Source organism: Seriola aureovittata, chromosome 15, assembly GCF_021018895.1.
Source record: "Seriola aureovittata isolate HTS-2021-v1 ecotype China chromosome 15, ASM2101889v1, whole genome shotgun sequence".
Lineage (NCBI taxonomy): Eukaryota > Metazoa > Chordata > Actinopteri > Carangiformes > Carangidae > Seriola > Seriola aureovittata.
The window spans coordinates 14,904,364-14,927,860 of NC_079378.1; the positions used below are offsets into that span (position 1 = coordinate 14,904,364).

A 23,497-nucleotide genomic window follows, 5' to 3' on the forward strand; every position below is an offset into this window, starting at 1 on the left:
AAAAAGGAAAACATGAGCTCACTTTAAATTGCTAAATCCTATCCTTACTGTTTCTTTGACTTACCAAAATAAGAAAAATGACATCCATTTGGTAGCCTGTTAAATGTCCCTGTGTTGAAAACATGCAAACAGCTGTCACATTAGGAAGCTGTTATCCTCTTATGACTTGTGAAGATAATTAGAGATCTGGACTCACACACAGAAGCAGCTTTTAACTACTGCTGTAGTATACTTTTGCCTGGACAGCTTTTACATGGGCATTATTCATTATTCTGTGAAGCTCAGTGAAGATGTAGACATGGGACATTGATAACATATTTCAACCATTTACTATAAGCCAAACAATTTCAGTAGCCAAAGAACTATGCCATTTCAAAAGAAGCTGTTTCATAAGGAAATCATGTAAAACTGCACAGTTGTCACGTCCCTCCCTGATTTAGGTTAAGTTTTCTGTTGCTTGTCATTTTTGGTTTTCACTCCCTGTTTTATTTTGGTGTGTGTTTCACCTCTCCTCTCGATCCAGATTTCCACTTTCTGCCATCATGTGTATCCCGCTCATGTGGTTGTCGACCCTGCCCCCGAATGTGCTGCACCTCTGTCTCAATGTCTTACCCTCCTAGTGTATTTAGTCTGCGTGCTCCCTGTGTCCTGTGCCAGTTCGTCTTTGTTCTTCGTATTAAACGTTCCAGCATTGACCAGTTTAGTTTTTTAACCAAGAGTTTAGCCTTAGCCCATTGGATTTGTCTGCCTGTTCTGATTGATCACCCGCATATTGACCTTGCCTGAATTAAAGACCCTGCCTCTGATTGTTTGTCTCTGAGTCGTGCATTGTGAGTCCTAATCCTGTGATTCTGTCAACAGACAACTATAGGAAATTGTATATCACAATGTTATGCCTCCATCACATTAAATATGTATTTTCTTATTGTCCAGTAGTGATTAAGTGCTTCCATTTCATGTGATCATTTGCCACTTTTATAGAAAGCAAAATATTTCACTGTTAAAATAAAGTGTCTGTCCCAAATTCATACAGAAAAAAAAAAAAAAATCTAAACAACCAAAAAATTGGAACACTAATGCTAAAAATACAAATTGTAACAAACAGATTGACGATATTTTTCTTACCTTCATGGCAGTACCTTCCCCTGAAGCTGGTATTGATACAGTCGCAGAGGACCTCTCCTTGGCTGACGGAGCACAGGCCTTTGTTGCTGCAGGGAGAGTGTGCGGCACATATGTACTCCAAATCACTATGAACAGCTTGACCATCCAAAAGCACCGGTAGCGCCTCCCCAAGTTTCAAATTGGCTATAAGGCCTTGGAATGGCGGCTCATATTTGACGGTACTGGACGTCAGGGCAGAGAGGCGCACGTCAGGTGAGATCCCGCCCACATAGAGGTCACTGGCCACTACCATTTCTTTTCTCTTGGACTTCACCTCAGCCACTTTCTCCTCGTTGTCCACCACCAGCCTGGTCTCTTTGTAATTACGAGAAAGAAGGATTCTGTGCCAGCGCTGGTCGTTGATGCGCGTCTCTGTGTGCAGGGAGGCTGGTTCAGCACAATGGATGGTGAAGCGCATCTGGAGCCTCCCATCTGCAATTAGAAGCTCCAGGAAGTCGCAGTTCCCTCCATCATCCAGATAGAGCACTAGCGCTTTGCTGCTGTTAGTTTTCAGGATAAAGCTGAGCTCACCTGTTGTCTTGGCATCCCACTGGCCGTAGCGTGTCCACTGACCAGGAACCCCCTCATACTCCAAAGCTATTCCCGTTAGCACCAACCCAGCTAACAACAGTAACCAGGAAGCCTTGGCTTCACACCTGCCCATGATGATTACTATCTACAGCTACCGGCTCCCTTGTGGTCTCTAATTCATATGTATCCAACACAGCTGTGAGGATGTAAACGTTATCTAGAGTCTATATGTGTTTTGTTATCACCCTAGAATTTGCAGAACTATCACTGCAACTCCCACATGCAGTAAAAGAGTTTCTTTAGCCTTGAATGACTATCCTGATTCTTTTTGCCATCTCTCCATGCGTGACACGTGACAGAGCGAACAAATGAGGCACATTGCAGAATACTTTGCATCTACTTTGGATCAGCTGAGAAAGAGAACAAACAACACAAGTGATCCACAATACTGCGTGCTTCCTCGTCTTCGCCATCCAGTGTCTTGGCCTCCATCCAGTACTGTTCCTGTCAGTTCTCCATGGGTTAGCTAGGCACGCAGCCTAGGTACAGCCTCCATTCTCCTCAGCCCCTCAGCATCCTAAGACATAAAAGGAGAACATGTAATGAATAGCTGGAAAGAGTCCTAACAATCTATTGTACAAAAAAGGTAAATAATCTACAGTCATTATGAATAGCACAGCACATTAACTACAAAGTCTACCAAATCATTAAAATTTGTAGAGGTAAACATGGAGATGAGAGCGATAGAGAGGCTTAATTGTTATTAACAATTTAGCATTCAACAGTGGTTCACATTTTTATATGCCATTTCCACACTTCCAACAACTTGTTGTTGGCTTCTGGTTATCAGAAAGATCATGACTACAGTCTAGAGATTCCAGCAAAAGGCCCTCAACACGACGCTTTGGCCAAGTGACATCTCAATCCTGGCGCCCCGCCTCCAGCCTTAACGGTCAAGCAGAAAGGGAAACAGAGGGTCTCACTAGCTTGCTGAGACCTGTGCTGATTTCCAAAAAGGCTGGTGGGAAAAGTCTGTTTCATAAGCACCCCCACAGATGTTTTGGTGCAATGCATGGCCTCACTAACTTCAGTGATGTTGAGCCCCTTAAGCCGCCTGCGCTCAAGCTAAGACGTTACAGCTAAACAACACATGCAGACCAGAGGCTGGGAAGGATGCAAAGGAAGAGGTCTGTCTTAAAAACCAACAAACAAACAAAAAAAAAAAATCAATATTTTTTGATAACAAAAGAGGGTATGCCTCCCAGGCCTAAGGACACAAACAAAGTTGGGCATAAGTCTTTGGCTGAAGTGGGAACCTGCCCTGGCTCATTACTACCATCCAGGCTAAAAGCCACAACTGGTGTCCAATCATCCTGCGCCTAGGGAGACTACACATATTCTAAGAGACGAAATTTGTATTTAAAGAATGAGAGTAGTGTTTATTTGTCTTTTCATTATTAACAACAATTTCCCTACCGAGAACAAAGCCAATAATGAATATATCCTACAGACAAGTATTGTACGTGTAGTCACAGATTTAGCTTATGCCTCTGTGCCAAAGAACTCACTGCTGTACAAAACCTATTAAAAACACATAAAAGAGCAATACCGTTGTGTGATCCAATTAAGTGATTAAAACCAAAATCAGATAATACAATCTATTACAACCAGTTTGCACAACAGAGTGGAACAACACTGAAAACTCCAAGGATGTCTACTGTATGTAATGATGCAAAACCTCATACATCTGATCAAACTCAATATACGTTTGATTTAGAGAGAAAGTTCTACAGTGACTGTTGAACTGTCTTCTCTTCACATTCCCAAATTGTTCCAAAGTCACACTGTCTCCTCAGAAAGAAAAAGGCATACAGATACTGCAGCAGTTCATATACAAGGTGTTGATACATTCACATTCAATCGATTAGTCTACAATAAATACTGACTACAGGGAGAAAATTGTCAAGTTAAACCTGTGGGGTTTGTCATAAACCACAAAAATAGCTAATTTGTCTGAAAGCAAGAAATAATGAGAAAGAACTCTCATTTATAGACGTTTCTCAACTAGGAGCAGAAACATTTCATGCAAGTGTGGCCCAATTTCTTCTCTGCCACAGAGAGAAATATAATGTGTGTTTGAGTCTGCAGGGAATTACAGCCTCTATTGGGTCTCTTGCTGATGAGGGAGTGCCACAGTTGGGTTTATTCGCTAAAGGTAGACGTCACAACAAAGACTGCATCACAGCAAATTCACAGCTCTCATCACAATTTCTCCCCAAAGTATCAGAAGACTCCAGGCTCGGAGAAAACCCTTCTGATAGACGGGTTTATCATGGTAATAGCTGTATCCTGGAAGGTCATAAAAACTGACATCCTCCTCTCAGGATGAATTGCAATTTGCCTGGGTCAGGCATGGTGTGTGAAATACTTCCTAGAGCCTGTTGCAGCTGTATATCTGTGGTCAACTTCTGCTGGTTTTGATTTAGAAAAACAACACATTAGCATTTTTGCACATAAAAAGATAAGGAGGCATGTGGTGCTTTCAGCTTCATGGTCTTGCCCCATGATAATTATTTTTCGGCAGCTCTCATTTACATTGATTAAGAACAACTTGTGCTTAAATATGCCATTCAAAGTTATATAAATGTACCATGATCCGGAAGTAGTAGGAAACGGGGCCCATTTCAAACTGTGAAATATTCTAAAAGGAAGATTACTTTAAACGATGGCATAAATAAGCTTTCCTTACTTAAAACAATGGATATAAACAACCATGAGCCATGCTGACAATAACTCCAATGAAAGTGTTTTGTTTGAATCTTCTATATCCCTCTGTATCTGGACCTTTGACACCCTCCATTTTTCCTTTAGCGATCACTCACTCCCTTTGCTCACATCAATTTCACTAACGCTCAAAATATAACACACAGGGCAGATGAAACATACAAAGGCCTATTTCTCCGTGGGGCTTTGTGATGCTAGTCTGGCAATATCATTTCTCTGCACCTGCAAAAAACTTTTAAGCTGATTCATCACATCTTAAGTCTTATCATGGGATTTTTGTAACGAAATGTCAAAAAAAAAAAAAAAGAAAAAAATTGCACTGTCTTCAAGATTTTTGATGTTTTCTGGCTTTAACAGGATTGTTAAAAGTTGTTTATCCAACAATGGTATAGCCCTGACCCTACAAAAGGTAATGACAATCCAATGAAATATATGGCACAGAACCTAAACCAGGGCCCAATGTCAACTGCTCCCCTTTCCACATAGGACCCACTATTGATCACACAATAATAATAAATCAACTTGTAAATAAAGTGTTCACAGTTAAGCTTGTAAAACGTAACATTGCCTCCTCTACATTTAATGGATTTTCTCACTGGGCAACAACAGGCCAATTTCCCATCATGATCTGGTGCAGGGACACCAGGGGTGGCCAATTAATCTCATTTCAGTGAGGACTGGTGCCAACTCCGATAGGCCACCCAAATACACACTTCTGTGCATCCTCCAACAGTGAAAAAGACTGATACCTAGAATTAGAATTCAAACTGCTCTGTTGGTCTTCAGTCTGCAAAATACAGTGGCTTTTTCATCTGCTCCATAATTTACTAATAATTCTGACCTGTTTTTGTTCTGCGACTATAATACACATCTTTGTAACGGTTATCCCTACAGCAAACAACAAAGAAACATAATAATACCAAAAAATGGCACAAAGACAGTAGTTCACCTATTATAGCAATCTGTGGGCCTATATGGATTTGAATTGAATGACACCCTATACAATTGATCCAATTACCATTGTAGCTGTAGTGCTATGGACACTGCTGCACCATAGTGTATTTTTCATACCATCATGTATTATTATATCACAGCCAGCTGCATTGTATATACTTTATACTAGCCAAGGTACTGGTGATCTTTACATCATATACAAGAACTGTGATATTTTATTTAATGTAAAATGACATTCACAATGGTAATTCTGAAGATACCATCCCCATATGATCACAGGAGTGTTTTATGTATTCCATGTTCGTGCATACAATACAGTAGAGAGGGTCGTTGGACAGATTCTTCTTAGAGCAAAGCCTACAATGCTAGTGCTACTTATATGCTAGGTAATCACGCTTCAGGGGCACAAACTTAATGACGAAACAGATAGACGCTGATCAGATATGTTAATCTGTAAATGACGTGTCAGGTTGTATTGACCACACGTGATTCGGCCAAGCACACCACTTCACTCAGCCTTTGTTTGTTACAGAGTTACGTCTATGCAACTTTAAATATTTTTCAAAATGGTAATGTGGAAGTTGTAAATATTACAGTAAGCCCCATGAATTAATATTAAACGACCCTGTTGTGTGATCCATCCACACTATATAGCTGGGGAACTGACTAGGATGACTGAAGAGAGACTGCTCTTCTACAAGGAACAGTGGTTCCTTGCAAGTGCTGTTCCCAAAGGGAAGCAGAGCACATACAGTCAAATATGTGGAACTTTTAGGACTGACCACTGAAAAATTGAGATTGGAGGGCTCTCCACATAATACAATTTCATACAACTTTCTTTGCTCAATCAATATATTGTCCTCAGCGGAACGTCTTCAGGATCTTTCTGTTTGGAGTAGCATAACAGCGGTGAAGAGGTTCTGCAAGGAGGAGATTCTGCTGCTAAAAGTAAACCTGCTGCACCGTGGAGGGGACAGAGGGGCAGGCAGATGGGCTGGAGATTCAACAGTTACTGATTGTGCATGTGCAGATATCACACAGACTCAGCGCCGCAGGGAATGGGACTGAACAGTTTTTGTCTGAATCCGTGGCCGATGCCGAACAACAGGGCTCGTTGTGTGATACTCCACAGCGTTTCAGCGATCACAGTGGTGATCTTAAAGCGTTCCTCTGAAGAATCAATTGGTTTAACAGGAGAAAGAGTACAACAGGAGGTGGGCTTTGAGTGAAACAACAAACTCACTTAACTGCCACTTTTGCCTAACAAATCTGACAATTGCAACTGTATGCGCTTTTTTTTTTTTTTGGGTCATAACCAGACGTTATTGTATGTATTTCATGTTTTTACTGTTTAAAATGTCTGTGTATGTTTGATTTAACCATACATGAGGTCACTGTTTTGAAAAGGCAAACAGGCATGTGACAGCATGCTGTCTGAGTGTGTTTGCCTCTATTGCATGCATCAGCTTCTGTTTAATGTTTTAATGAACTGCAAGCGTTCTCCTTCCTGTCCACATTTTACCCAAGCAGGTTCTAGGGTTGCAATGCAGAGGAATGCAGCATTTGTTCCTAATGCACCACATGGTTATCGTTCTCCAGCTGTTTAGCTCTATTCTTTTCACTCATCAGGTTTCCTATTAGAGGACTCGCAGAGGTTGAACACCCCGTCATTCTCTTAATGGAGCCTGCAAGACAATAAAAGCGATTCCAGTAGACCTATAGGAGCGAATGTAAGAAAAACCATACTCAATATGCACGCCCAATCTACTAGCACATGGCTCTGTCACGGGTCTGTGCATTGAGTAAAAGTTGTGCTGCAAGTAATGACTTCTCACCACACCTCTGTAATCTTTTACCCCCTCAACCTTAAGTCTTACAGTCTGAGTGATGCTGAAAGCAAAGTAGGGCATGTCTAGGGATATTACGTGAGATACAAATATCTAATGAATTATCTATAACATTTTGGCAAAGCATTTGTGTGTGCATACCCTTCACTATGACTGTGCCAAAGCCGTTCTATGAAAAGTAGAATGCTGGAGAAATAACCTCGATTCTCAGATGGGGTGAGACACAACTCTTGAGTAACTCTCATGCTCGCTTTTCTTATAGAACTACAGTACATCAGCTGTTCCAACAGGTCTGCTGAGATTTTATAATAAGCTTTCTACTGAAGCAAAGGAATCCCAGCTCTGTTCTTGTTGTGCATGATCTAATCTTTGCCCTAAGGTTTCCATTATGAACATACTTTAGTTTTCCCAAAACTAGACTAAGCAACAAATAAAACAACTGAGTAATGTTTGAGGGTACATTTTATGTACTATCATATTAACTGAGCTAAATTTGTAGAATTAGTCAATAAACTAGTCGTACTTGAAAGTTTATGCACAACCATTAAAAACAATGAGCTGCAGTAGTTGGTTGGTTTTTTTTTTTCTGTTGGGAAAAGGTATCCCGTGTAAAAAAAACATTGCTTAGTGCATGGAACCTTGCTGTTGGGTTATTTTTTGGTTTAGTTCAACAAAGTGTGAGTGTGACACACAGCCTATCAATGAACTTGCAAAAGTCTCCATTATATCTAAATATATACTTGGTTGAATGCTATACCGACTGTAGGGGCAAATATCCAGTGATATTAAATTAATCAATGTTTGGAGAAATACTTGCAGTCAAATTATTCTGTCTCTTCGAGGCCTCTCAAGTTCACAGCCCTTTGAATGATTTAAATTAAGATACAGAGCACAAGTATCTTCTGAATGAGACATCACAGACAAATGGAGCAGTCTGTTGTAAAGCATTTCATGTCAAACAAGAAAAGAGATGCAAGAATTATTACTATTAATCACAGACAGAAACAATGACTGCAATAATAATTAAGCAATTTGAAAATTAAATCTAATTTGGCCTGTTGCAGAACAAAGCCTGGCTTGACCTATATACAGTGGGTCATTTTCTTTGATGCAAACTTTGGATTAGAGATGAAAGACTTTATACACAATGGTTGCCACCTTGGAACAAGTCAAGATTTTGCTAATTATAAGTTTTTTGCTTCTCCATCATTTTTTTTAGCATTAGTTTTCAGAAAGAAAAGAGACAAAAGAAATGTTATGCTTTGTTTGCTGTCTCATAATGAATCATTTATGCATCTGCATGTTTTAGTAATTACAGAGTGTAACTGGGAATTGATTCCCTCAAATGAATCTGAGACACACAAACATACATTTTTTTTTTTTTTTTTTTAAGAGGACAAAGTGTAGGGACATGTATAATTCAGAGTTTGCTGATAACTGATAGTAGACAGGTTAGCGATTACTTCTGGTAACAAAACGTTAACCTGCCTCCAACTCCGCAGTTGTTAATTCATTTACTTTTTCATATTTAATCAGGGTTAACCAGGAAGCAACATATAGATAAAACTTGTTCTCCCAACAGGGGAAAAATAGTTGGTTAGCCATTATCCTTAATGGACAGACATGAAGTACAAAGACATGTAGTTAGTCATGAATCTTTAAAAAACCAGACCGTAATGTTCGTTTTCGTGAATGTAGTTGAGTAACTCTGTAATCACTTGGGTGTCTTCAGGTTGTTCCCCTCCAGAGGGACAACAGGAGACAGTCGGGGTCAGCACACCATGAACTACTGATGCATAGCAGACAAAGAGAATGACCAGGAGATTTTCAATGCTCCACCAAGTCCACTGCATGTCAGCATTTTGGCTTCCAAAAGAAAAACTGTCTGTTTTATTAAGGATTTGCATAGCTCAGGCTTTCCAAGAATGCTAATAATTTTCCCACCCACCTCTCAAAGTGACGGTATTATTTTTCATCATGTTTGATTGCACGTGTTTTACATCTTATGAAACTACAATTTAAGTAATGAAGGTACAACTTAGATAGATACATAGATAGATAGATAGATAGAAAGATAGATAGATAGATAGATAGATAGATAGATAGATAGATAGATAGATAGATAGATAGATAGATAGATAGATAGATAGATAGATAGATAGAGCCCTATACGCCTACTTTTTCATTCTTCTCCACCTTATTGTTGCTCTGCATAATCACTCATCACTCCATGTCACACAACCAGCAGGAGTTTGCATATGACACAATGATATGGATAAGAAGAAATATAGTGGCCTGAGGTGACTTAAAATAATCTTTGAAGGAGCTGCAATGATAACTCAATTAATCAATTAGTGGACTGATAGAAAATTAATTTAGCAACTATTTAGGTGATCTATTAAGTCATTTTTTAGGCATGTCGTTGTCTTATATGATAGTAAACTGAATCTTTTTTCTTTTTGACCGGGTGAAACACGTGATTTGAAGACATCCCCCTTTCCTTTTAAGAGACAGAGATGGTTATTTTTCAGAGTTCTCTGGAATTTTATAGACTAAATGAGAAAATACTCAGTCGATTGACTGATGATCATAGCAATAATTAACTCAATACTACCTTCAGTACGTCTTTAGAGATTTCAAACTGCTTTCACAAATTTATGAGGATACAAAATAAGTGTGCATGTGCAATGAAAAACACTTACAATATAAATGTAAGAATATAATACATTTTTGGGAACAATAATGAATCTCTTTAACATATATAAGCTCAAGGGGGTTCTGGTCAGTTGAAAAAAGTTAAAGCATGAATCTGCTGCATTGAAAGTACAGCATATAAATAGGATATGCATGCAAATATAAGCAAGCAAAAGGCAGCAGGGGGTTGTCACTCATGCGCTGATACTGCCTGGGGACCTAGAGCACAGTTACAAGGACAGCACCCGCCCTCCACCCTGCAGCACGCAGGACGAAGCCACAGAAGGCTGCTCAGCTGTGTGGGATCACTCTAACAAGCTGCTACCTCAGTCTGGCCCAGCTGAAGCTTCTTACACTGTTTACTAGGCGCCTATAAAAGCGGCCTCAGTGAGCTGTTGTTGCTGGGTTTTGGGTTGGAATAAATTCTGTCTGTGTTCGCCATGCCAGCAATTCCTCTGTGAATCTGTACCAGTCTGGAAGACCAGTTTTCTTGAACGTAAGACTGGCATTGAAGACATTCAACCTCTTATTTATCCAAAAAAATATAGCCTGTAAGGGATGCAAAAGTAAAAAAAAACCACCAGAATTACAGCTGAAGTTATGTTATCAAAAAACTGGGCTGAAATCTCTATCTGTAGTATTGAGATCAATATGCATCAAAATATGACAGAAATATGCAAGATATATATAAAATGCAATGTACTGCATTTCACTGTTTCTTTGGCATCACATCAGGCAAATCTCTTCACACATTATTGGTAGTTTTTTTTTTTTTTTTTTTAATAATGTCTTCTTGTATCTAATGTGTCATAATATCTTCTTTGCACATGTGTAAGGAGATGTGATTCGTTTTGTGTTAATTAAATCTAGCATCTAGTCTCATCCACACAATACCCACTGAATTCATTTGACTGATCTGTCCGTTACAGTATTACAAGCTGTGTCCCATCTCCTCTTCTGGAGTCCGGGTTTCAAAGGCAGAATAAGTCATAACATATCCACGAGGCCGTCTCATTCTGAAGATTCCTACAAATTGAGCCAAAGACTGTGGCTTTTTTACTGAATTTGGAGGACATCCGGCACAAGCCACGCTGCACATAATTTTGTTGAACTATTTTCCTTGTGTGATACTAAAAAACAGGCTTGTACTGAAAGGGGGTCTAAGGAGGGAGAAGTCATGAAGCTGTGGGGATAGGGACTGTTGTGTAGAAAAACAAGCTGTCAATTTAAGGTCAGTTGAAAGTAATTTGCAATATGTGTTTACAAAAGTCAGTCCAGGTTATTTGTGGTTTGTGCTGAGCAGTAATTTGACAAGGGTGTTGTTTGCTGACCCATTTCTTTCCTTTTCTTCTCTCTCACATTTACACGTTCGGAGATCTGTAGAGAAGTCCACATCTTTTTACTGTAAAAGTCAGCTGTCTGAAAGTATTTGTATGATCATTTGGCGCTTTGTTTGAAGCGCAGCTTGAATCCTAAACATTTTAGAAAGTGTGTGTTTTAAGGCTGAAGGAGAAGAGCGTGATAATACCAAATTGCAATTAAATATAATATGAGATGACAATAATTTGTGGCAGTGTTAGATAACAGCATCCACCACGTTATGTGAAGGACTCCATTCTGTCACTTTTATTTTAGTCTGGGTTTGTAGTATACAATAAAAATAATATATACAATAAGACTTGTCTATCGTTTTTCCCTCTTTCACCTTCCTAAGTTAGAGGACATTGTTTGCATTGTCTTCCTATGATGGTGGACAGGAGGTGGCTAGCTGTTTTCCCTCGCTTTCAGTCCTTATGCTAAGCTAAGCTAACAAATTGTAGCTTCATATTTCATGAACACATTATAGTCGTATCAATTGTCTCACCAAATTATCACCCAGAGAGCTAATAAGCAATAAGCATATTTAGACATGTATTTGATGGTCACATGCTCAAGGGGGGCTCATTTCCCAAAACATCAGTTTTTAATTTTGAGCTGTGATGATAGTTTTCCTCCCAACAGCTCACACATGAAACACAACGGTGATGCTTTTTCTCTTCACACGTGTCACCTCGCCTGTTGTCTCCTAGCTTCCGTTGTATGCTGTCAATTCACTTAGTAAACACTCTACCCGCCGTTCCCCCGACATGTAGCAAAGCATGATTATTTGGCAGAAGCCGTAATTGGAACATACTGATGCCGTTTCATGCTTCCTGTGGGCATCTGTGTTGTAGTTCCAGGCTCTCAGTGCACGCAGTGAGGATCCATCTTTTCCACAGTGCATGACAGTGTCCTAACTTCAAATGTGTGTCATGTTGCAAACAACATTCTCTCTTCTTCTCTTCTGCTTTATGAATCTTACATTTGATTCCTTCTTCTTCTTCTTCAGTCCTCAGTCTTTTTTTGGAGGCAACTTCATTGGAATAACTCAATCTTTTATGATGGGTATGCACTCATCTATACTGGCTGAAGTGAGACTTGAAACTTTACTCATAGATGACATTTACTTTTTTTTTTTTTGCTGAGAACGTTTCTTCTTTGGTGTGTAGGGTGAAGGAGCTGGCTTAGTTGCTGTTCCATCTGAGATGATGGATTTGTCATTTTGTGTGTTACTCTTCAGTGGTGTCAGTATTACAGTTTGAGTTTTTGCAGCTGGCCATAGAAAAGAGAATAAAACATTTGATAGATTTCCATCGGTCATTTACTTAACACTGAAATACCTCGTTGCCCCAGACTGTTACTTTGAAAGGGTGATTCTTCTCAACTAGGGCAGCACAATTAATCGAAATATGATCAAAATATCTACATTTTATATGATATCACTACACACACACAAAATCATAATTTTTTGTATATTTTCAGTGAACATAAAATGAAAAAATTACCATTCTGACAATATCTGCCAAAATAATCTCAATATGATATTTTAGTTGCATATCGTGCAGCCCCATTATCAAACCTACAACAATGTATTTAATTTGCTTTGCTCTGCATGCAAATATCAGTAGAAGAATTGGGGCTGGGTTGTTGACTTTTTCTTTATCCTCTGATTATTTTGGACTAAAGTGGTTGGGGAATATTGTTGTCACCAGGGCAAGAAAGGATTGGACAGTAGCTGACACGCTGATTGGTGTGAGAGCGCACAACACATATATTATTATAATGTTGATAATATTTTTCAGATATTGAGAATTTTAAATCTTTTGATATTGAACCTCAAAACTGTTGAGTATTTAAAGTTGGCAGACACCCTTTCATTTTATGGGGTATTTTATTGACGGAAAGCTCTTGTGTAGCTGCTTGTGTTAAGACAACATTTACAGGGAAAGTCAGACATTTTGATTTTGTCTTGCTGGGATTTAGAGGAGAAGACTCTCAGGTCTGTACGGTAAATCAGAAGTTACAGTCTGTAGCTGGCTAACTTAGAATACAGACTGAAAACATGAGGAAATTGTCTTGTCAGTACCTGGAGTATCCACTGGTTGCCAGACAACTAGTTAGGACCAACCAACACTCAGAATACTCAATCAAAAAGATAGATTTCTTTGTAGAAAAAATTGTGGCATAGTAATGATATATATATCTATCTATATATATATATATATCATTACTTATATATATTATATATATATATATATATATCATTACTATGCCACAATTTTTTTGTGGGCATATATATATATATATATATATATATCCAGCTATAAATGTTTGCTTATAGTTGCCATTTTTTTCTGCATATTATTTTCACAGATGTTTTGCATTTGTTGTGGGCTTCTTGTTTCAGCTGCACGCTTAAAAGATATAATCAACGTCCTCATCAACATCTGCATCAGCAGAATCATGACCCGTGCCATCAGGCATATTCGCAGTCTTCATCATCACCATAGCCATCATTATCCTCATCCTCCTCAGCCACTTGCCCCCTTCTTGACCGTTCACTTATATCTCTCTGTCAACTGCTATCCTGATGATTTATATGTTGCATAATTTACAAGAGCGATGTATAACCCTTCCAACATCTGTAGTGCTGAAAATGAGATGTTTGTACCTGCACTCTCTTTACAGTGTACTTTTTTTTTTATCAGCGACATGAAAGTAGCCGTTTGGAAATATTGTTTTTAATTGTACATTTTCAATAATCGCACATAGCACTAAACTGCTTTTTTGTAACATTAGTGTTGATGGTCATGCTGTGTGCGCGTGTGTGTGTGTGTGTATGTGTGTGCGCCTATTATTTTTCTTCATAAACTGCCAATTTGTCTTGCTAGGAGAGCTGTTACAGATACAGGCACACAAAGAAAAACTGTGTTCTTACTGCAACCGTACATTTAAGTGTGATAAATATGAGCAGATATGGTGCTCTGGCGTGAACTACACTCAGGCTGAACCTGAACAACCAATTTAAAGTGTCTGTCTACTTGCTAAAACAATATAGTGCATATCAACAGAACAGGAGCTTCCATTTTCTCAGTGGAACAGGGGGCTGTAACAGCTGACATTTTCACAAACCAGCAAGCCAGGTAATTAGGTAGCTAACTACGTAATACTAGCTACAAGCATAAACATGGTGCTGTGCACAGTACCCTCATTAAGTAAATGTAAATGTACTGTAGGCGTAAGAAAGGATGAAATGCATGCACATCTGCTTGCTATATAGCTATAAGTGTAATACCATTTGAAATGCTTTCCTCAGAGATGCAATTTGGTTGTGTTCCCACAGCAAAAAAAATAAGAAATTAATTAATTAAATGAGAAGACAGCAGGCAACATCCAACTCATATATCTCCACACTGCAAAAAGAACCTGCTATAATCACGGTCGCTGTCCAATCCGGCACGATCAGAGCACCACCCTTATCACACTCAGGGGTGGAGGATGGGTCGTGGCTATCAGGGGCTCAGCTGATACACAAAGTCTACCAAACATCATTTGGCAGAATTTTCTCAACATTAGATTTATTCTCTCATACTTCAGTGCTTGGGGAAAGAAAGATTACAAACAGAACATGATTGTCACTGAACAGAGCTAAATGTCTTAGCTATATTTTTTGAAAACAGTGAATGAAAAGACATTCTCAGCTTGCCACCCACTCGACCCTGTTTCAGCATATAATGACATGAGTGATGTGTGTGGACAAGCAGAGGAAGGTGTGGAGCGCCATTTAGTCAGACGCTGTCAATCTCACACAGGTAAGCCAAAGTAGGAATGAGTGGGAAAATCCTTTAGCCTCATAAATGCATTTGATATTCTAATGATACAGTCATATCTCATTGTGCTGATATTATACAAAAAACTCCTCCTGTCTAAGTGGGAGCTCAGAACAAAATCAGCACTGCTTTACAGCAATGCTGCCAGACTGATCTCATTGAAATCAATGCGACCGCTACGTTTTTTCATGCTGAGCTAAAGTCGGTCTGAATGCAGCCTGATGTTCATGGTTGGTCCTCTTTGTGAAACCTGTACCTTAATGGAAAAAGTCAGCTGGTCACTTATACATTTGCTCCCACTAAAAGTCTACAACCACACGAGGCCATAATGCTCATTTCACACCTGCAAATAAATCTGTTGGCTCATTACTGATTATTAATTGTTTATTTGTTTGGTCTATGAAAGAAAACAAATCCCTTCACAATTTCCTAGAAGTAACTTCAAATGTCTTGTTTTCTCTGATCAACAATCCAAAAATTCATTAGCATGCATGAGCAAATTCCTGAGAACCTGCAACTATATTGGCAACTGTTTGAAAAATTACTTAAACAATTAATTATTCTTTCAGATGATCAAAATAGTTGTCAATTCATTTTCTTTTGAACAACTGACCAACCCTGATTTCTTTAAAGCCACGACATCAGCATGGAAAGGACAGCACAGTGAATTTCTATCAATGATTATAAAAAAATAATTATAGCCTATTCTTGTACATATATGGTTTTTGTAATGGTTAGTAAACAAAGTAAACAACCACAGATATCAGAAAATGAAATCTAAATATTGACAGCATTTATTAACACCGGTGTGCTGTAGCTCACTGTTGGGAGATCCCTGGAACTTCTAAAAGAATAACTCAGGCAAGTACACACACACACACACACACACACACACACACACACACACACATATACAAACACACACCGTCTAAGAGCTTTATGGTTAAGATGTTTTTTTTTTTTTTTTTTTCTTAAACCCAAACTGTCAAAACATACACTGATCCCAAAGCAATGAAGAGAAAATACACTGTCAGGGACTTAACATTTACAGTGCAGATATCGAAGATCAATGAAGTCCTTCTGTTACTGTGAAACTTCATAAATTTTCACATCTTTCAGACTGCCTCTTCAGGACTCTGGATATGCAAATACCCTAGAACATAACATAACCATCATGAAAGCAACCCAAGTGATTTTTACTATAAATGACAGTTCCTTTCCTCTCAACTCTCAAGGAAGTATTAAATTGCCACTGAGATTTCGTCCCCTAGTAGAACACTATGTATCAATATGCATTCTATAAATTAGCTCCTCATAAAGACAAAGATATGCACCAAAAATTAAAGACAACTAGTCCCTCCTGTGCCTCAGTGGCAGTACCAGGAGCTATCATTCAGCACTGCACTTCCTCATAGAACTCGCCCATTTATACAGTATCTTACTAATGATGGAAATGTTTGCCCTTGAAATCTTAGTTAATAAGCAGCTATGCTATGACATAAATGATTAGATCATCCAGTGCTGTCACATTTCATCCTGAGGAGGATGCCACCAGACAAAACGGAGAGTGGGAGAAAGCAAGCGAGCAAGCATCCTACTCTCTGATTCTTTTCTTTTCACACACGCAGAGACACACATACACACACACACACACACACACACATACAAACACACACACATCTGCTCCTCAGCGGCTATGCAACAGAACAGGCTGGGTTAATCTTGGGTAACAGCTTCTTGGCCAGGATCAGACAGCTCCACTAAGACCCAATGAATGCTGACATTGATACGGCATGGAGCCTCCTCACACAGGTAGGACACACGAGACAAACGCCTTTATAGATGAAGCCGCCTCGGGCAAGGATAAGATTGATTTTGCAATGCAGCATTAGATGAGATTTCCTATGCACACTATAACGAATTAGCATGAATCTGTTCCCCATGAGAGACGCTTGCAGACACAGAGTGAATTGAAATAAATGACTGTCCCAATGTTTACCACACCATCCCCCATGCTGCAGTCAGTTGGCCATCTAAGTGTGACAGGCCTGGTTCAGGCACAGCAGAGATCAGTGTGATGGATGGACATCCAGGCAGCTGCTAAAAATCTCTTGATTCACGCCCAACCTGATATGCCACTCACTGATCAATTGCTTCCACGTAAATCTGCCATCCTCCTTAATGTGACATGATAAGGAAGGAGGAAAAAAGAAAGCTCCTCGGACCTTGCTCTTTTAACCTCAACTCTTACACAATCTACAATGGCCGACTAGGTGTGTTTTTTTTTTTTTTGGCCTTATTTTTCCCCACAAGCTACCTTTCATCAAGCACTCTCACATGCCTCCCATGCGAGAGTCCTGCAGATATGTCTTCAAAAAAGATGAATGCCTGTGCCGTTGAGAATAACGTCTGGAATGAAAGAGAAAGATTCATTGAGCGATCTGCAACTAAGATAGTGTAAGACCTCAGCAGCCCCGTCAGAACTCTCTGGTAACAGATCTGATGCAAGTTCAATCAAAACATTTCAACTGCCCAAACCTGTCTGTTTTTTGTTTTTTTTCCTCAACGTTACATTATCGTGTTCAACGTTTCAATGTTCAACACTGATGAGGTGATGTAGATAAAGCCTATTATCAGGCTGACAGTCAGCCAAGCTCGAATGTTTGACCTTCCTCATGTCACAGGTGTTGCAGCAGAAGAAATTGGCTTGTAACATGTTTCGTTAAAAGGTGACACCGATGTACTGTAAAGGAAGCTAACTGTAGTGCTATCATGAATAGTGCAGTATTGATCCAGTCTGTCACTGTTGACATTTATTACTGAAGTATTATCTGCATTTTCGGGGTGGCAAAAACCAATACGAAACTTGACAAACCCAAATATCACAGCATTCTTGATCAAACACTGTCATACTGTCGTACAGTATATTGATAGACAGTAATGTGATGATATGTTAGGAAAGACTGATTCTTTCGCAGTCAGTTAAGCTTCCTAATTTGAGCCACTTATCTGTGATTTAGCTTTTGGGCTGAGGAAAAGACAAGTAAAGTTTATCATGTATGACTGAATGCCAGACTGTATCTATAGGCAACCAAGCTCTACTTGTATTGAAGTAAAAATGCAGATTCACAATGATACAGTAACTAGAGCACACAGAGTCGTTGTTATTCTTTACCACCTCTAGATTCTCCATATCAGTCCTGTGTAGTAGATTGGGCCTTGTTGCGTTGCCGTCTTCTGAGCACTGTAACTGCATAATGTATATCCTGACAGGGTGATATTGTGTTTTATATCTCTAAGGGCACTGATTATGCTGCCTGGGCACATTTTGGTTAACAGTGCAGTTTCAGCTTCCTTTTCTCGTGCTGTCACACAGTAACAACGATAGATGAGCTGAAATACTTACATTTGCAATGTAATGCAACACTTCTGAATGTGCAAAAGACACCTGAATGGAACAGAAAGACAAACCTGCTTCCTGTAGCTACTGGGTCATGTATCTTAAGTTTAATAGTGAATGCTTATTATAAATATCACCTTCAGGGGCTTTTATCTGCACTCTAAGAGCTCATTATTCTGTATGCTATTTTGGTTGAATTAACAGAACTGTGCAATTCTTCGTTGTTCTTACTGGTCTACATTAGACTCTACACCAAGACCACAGGCTGATTGGAGACTGTGGCGTCAACATTTCGAAGGCCACTAGTTACTAAAGCTGTGTCGACTCTACAGGGTGTTTCTGCAGTACCCCATGAGCATTTTACAATAGTAACACTGTCAGTGGGTGCTCTCCATGTCATTATATGTGAGCCAGGTCTTGATTTCATAACTGATAATCTCAAAGGTTTGCGTTTTCCTCATTCTACTTCCTGAGCTGTCCTTACCCTGAAATAACATCCAGGATATTTCAAAGTGAGTGATACAGTACTGTTCCTTAATAATGCATTGCAGCTCACATGAATGGAATACAAAATAATCCTCATCCAGTCTCCAAAATGGCTGCATTATCTTAAACTAAAATTTAATCTGGTAGATTTTTGCACATACTCAATGAATCACAGCTGAGCTTTTCAAAAAAACATTTTTGTCACCGCGTCTCCTGGTATGACAGGCCCCCATGGATCAACCTTTGCTGGATCCTGAGTAGCATTGTGCTTACAGAAAATTATAGATCACCACCCATTCCATTCTGCCTACTGTACCACCTGTGGTGAAAATAACTGGCAATTTCACTGACTAATATTTTGCAGATATATAACAACAACAATCAAGCTTCTCAAATCAGTTGCTACTGTATACATATATGAAGATGTTTTTCATATATATCAATGTCCATATCTGGACTTTATTACCGCTTTAACGCCTTCTAGCTGCTCTTAAAACAAGTGGCACAATGACCCAAATTGTAACTTAACCAACAGTGCGCTGCAGCTGTGACGACCGTGACTATAGGCTCCCAGCTATATGCCTTTGTACTGTGTGCAGGACTTCCTTTATTTTTAAAGTATTTTGTCTCTGTCACTTGAGCAAAGTTCATTAGAAATAACGCACGAATAATTAAATATCCCAAACTCGCCAAAGGTGTAGAGAGACAAAGATCTCAACAGTGACCTTTTTTTTTGTCTTCACCATCCAGGGACATAATCCCTGTTTGGCTGTGCAGCTGGCATGCAACTGAGTCACGCGTCAGCCCTGATTAGAAGCAGCAGTGGTCCGCGGGCCCCATTCCTCTGCCAGAGCCAGGAGTGGAAAAGGCCAGGGCCACCACTTTCAGTCTGTGGATATGACCTTGATGGGGTATGATAGAGAGGAAGCGACACGATTCACAATGCCACACAATATCTGTAACCTTCCACTTCCCCAGTACCCATGCTGAAGCTATTGAGCTGTGACACACATAGGCTACACACACACACACCATGTCAACTCTGCCCTGTCGTTGTTTCAGGCAGTCTCCTCCTTCATGTCATCCAGTCATCCATCTCTCTTTGCATATTGGCTGGTGCTTTGTGTGAGATATCTTAATTCCAGACATTAGCTCCTTTTCATATTCAGCAGCTGCCATGTTGATGTAAAAGTCATATAAGTGCAGCTTTAAGAGATAATGGCTTAAAGAAGTTCAAATATTAAATAGCATGATGTACCATGCAGCTTAATTCTATTAAAGATCACAATATCTCTACAATATATTTTCAGTATTATTACTAGTATTATTGGGTTAGTTGTTGAACAGCAGTGACACCATTTTCTTTTTTTAAATTGCTAACGCTACCCAAACCCTTAAATCTCATTGGAAGCGACGATAGAGACAGATGTCTTATGAGTCAGATCATAGCAACACAAGTGTGGTAAAGATGGCACTGAAGGCACCAAAAATACTGAGTGGTGAGTAAAATCTTGGCAACAGCACATCCTGTTTCAAAATAGAGCTGATAAGAAACAAAAATAAACATGAAAATTGTACTGAGCTGCAAATATAAATTGAAGCATGACCGAGGGAAAATAAAATGCAGTATAACAAATAGAGAGCAAAAATCCTGTGACTGTGACACACCCCATCGTTGTATTGATGTCTAAAAATATCACCATAACAACAGCACTATATGCACAAAAAGTCATACTCAGCATTGCATAAGTTCATTGTTCAAGTTTGGAACATTACAAGTCAAGACTTCCATGTTGTCTGCGTGGCGCTCATTTAGGAACCCAAGTGGCTTACTAAAGAAAGCAATAGCATTTAAATTAGTCTGTCAGCTCAACCAGCAGGGATTTAAGAGTGCAGCCAAACAGTAAGTGTTAATGAGAGAACGTGCAATGGATCTGAGACGCAACACTTGTGTGCTGTCCACAAGTGAGGTGCTGAAAGATGGCGTGCAACAGCCAAGCAGAGGTGGTCACCCAATTCAAGTGAACAGGAAATCTGAGCTAGTAGTGCTGTTCTGTGAAAATAATAGATTTCAGTTTCTCTGCTCAGAAAACTCAGCAACAAATGGTGTTGTGTTACTGTTGGGAGTAGAATTTGCAAAGCAAATAGGTTTGCAGCAGTCTGTATGCGAGCTATGCTTTGTATCTTGGGCACCTCACCTCTTCCTTTTTTTGTGATAAATTAATGAAATTATTGTGGTTTGTGGGCTCCTAGAAATTGCCATTTGAAGCAATAACACTGAAGTCAGTCATAAAATAAAACAAACACACTGTGGAATTAAAGTATGATATAAAAATTCCACACTAAACCAATTCATGCAATCCAATGAACAATAGACAATGATTAAGTAAACTGCCTCTCTCTGTTCATTCACATTCATCCACTTAGCCTGTAATATGCAGTGCAGTAAATTAGTGTGAAGAATTGAAAATTTGTTTTTTTAATACATTTTGTATATTGGAGCCCAAAGCTTTGCTTTAATTTGAGCCACACCACCTCCTCAGTGGTCAACCCTCCTGAACTGGTGCCATATCACCCTGTATGGAGGCAGCAGCAGCTTCCTATGGGGGCGTGGGGATTTGAGCTGCAGGTTTTAAGAAACATTATCTCATCACACAGGTACAAAACCTTTCCTTTAATATTATTTAAAAGACAATATTTAGAGCTGACAGGGAAGCTGCCTTTGTTGCAGATGATGTGGCAGATTCTTGACTCAACTACTGTTTCCCTCTCTGTCTGTCTCTCTCCTTCCTATCTTTAAACCGGCCAGTCCTTTGGCACAGAACATGAAATCCCTCTCAATAATAAATATGCTACCTCAAGCATCTTGGAGACAAGGGCCCTGAATGCTGCATGACTCAAAGACCACCTTAACTTCACTTTATACATATATATATATATATACATATATATATATATAAATATATATATATATATATATACACATACATATATATATACATACATGTGTACACACACAAATATACATTATATATATATATATATATATATATATATATATATGTGTGTGTATGTTCCTATACACACACACACACACACACATATACATACACATATATAAATATAAATATATAATTAATACCCAGGCAACCGGCATGTGGCATCTGGCGGAATCAAACAATACTAACAATAGATTATGTAGCTGGTTTCCATATTTCCGCCGGGGCTGCAGCCTTTATTCAAAGGAAAAGCCACCACTGCTGTAGCCCAACCACAGGGCATGTCTTCCGGCACGCAATTAAGCGACCTCATCCGCAACCGTGTTGAATTTGGAAAGCATACCTCTCCTCCACCCACCTCAACTGACTGTAAACACTGGTAACAAAGAAGGTTGGTTTGAAATCTGACCATCTCTGGCTACATTAAGTGACATCTCCAAAACACACCTCAAGAGAAGTGTCAATAATTGGTGAGCAGCAGCTCAACATCCCCGAATGGGAAAACAAACAATTCCGGACCACTGACATTGAAAAACACACATACACACAGATAAAGCACGGCTTATCTTGCTTTCTACTGCAGCACGCTGTAAAGCTAATTACCGCCTTCCATAAGGTCGTTTCTGTGTAGGAGGTGTGCGGTGTCATTTACCTGTGCATCATCCAGCGATCCGACACATGGATACAGCGAGAGGTTTGATTATTCCAGCCAGGCAAACACAAGCGCAAAAGGGAGAGAGAAAAAAATCCTAAAAACGAGCACAGATGAATGCGGTAGATGATTGCGCGACCTTTGCCTTCAGAAAGAATAGTCTTCTTATCTTTAGATGTTGCTGTGTCGATGGAGGCAGGCTGGCAGGGAAGCCCAGAGCCCCTCCGTACAGACAAAGATGCTCTCTCTCCCCCGCCGCACAGAAAGCAGCAGCAGCAGCAGCAGCAGCGGCAGCAGCAGAGCCGTCATTCCCCCGACACTTGATGGTAATAGTTTGGTAGGTAGCTTATATGGGTTGAGGGCGCGGTCAGCTGCTGTTGACCAATCCTGCTCCCCATCAAACTTACAGCAGCGTTGCCATGGAGGATTAAACGGCGCTTAACCACTAACCTGTGGTGGGCCAGTCAAGCAGGTACAGTTTTAATTTCCATCCCATCTATCATATTAGAAACAGTATCTCAGCATAGGAGCAGCATCTCATTTAAAGGCAGCAGACGGGTGCGTGAGCTCCAAGCCATCGTCCCCACCTTGGCCTCTCTTCATGCTGCTGAAGTGTCCTTGAGCAAGGCACAAGGCAAGGTTCACCAACTGGTGGGATGCTGTGCTATTAAAAACCAAATCTATTATTCTTCGATGACTCAATGAATTATATTCCTCTGCTTCCACTGAACAGTGACATTTTAACTGAGCTGAAACAGGTTAAAATTGAAATATGTACCTGCTCATTCTTATTGCAA

At 39.6% G+C, this 23,497-nt stretch overlaps 1 protein-coding gene across 3 annotated transcripts in view; it reads right to left on the reverse strand.

Moving 5' to 3' along the window:
* Positions 1 to 23,212, reverse strand: part of nrxn2a (neurexin 2a) — a 110,867-nt gene extending 87,655 nt beyond the window's left edge. Inside the window, exons 1-2 of one of the 3 annotated variants that reach the window (XM_056397255.1) lie at positions 22,701 to 23,212; positions 1,126 to 2,272 (exon numbers count right to left, since the gene is read on the reverse strand). In XM_056397255.1, the coding sequence (XP_056253230.1) occupies positions 1,126 to 1,828 (703 nt within the window). In that variant the 5' untranslated portion in view covers positions 1,829 to 2,272; positions 22,701 to 23,212. The remainder of the gene's footprint in view (positions 1 to 1,125; positions 2,273 to 22,700) is intronic. The other 2 variants (XM_056397256.1, XM_056397257.1) reach the window with 2 other exon arrangements.
* Positions 23,213 to 23,497: the final 285 nt, after the last annotated feature.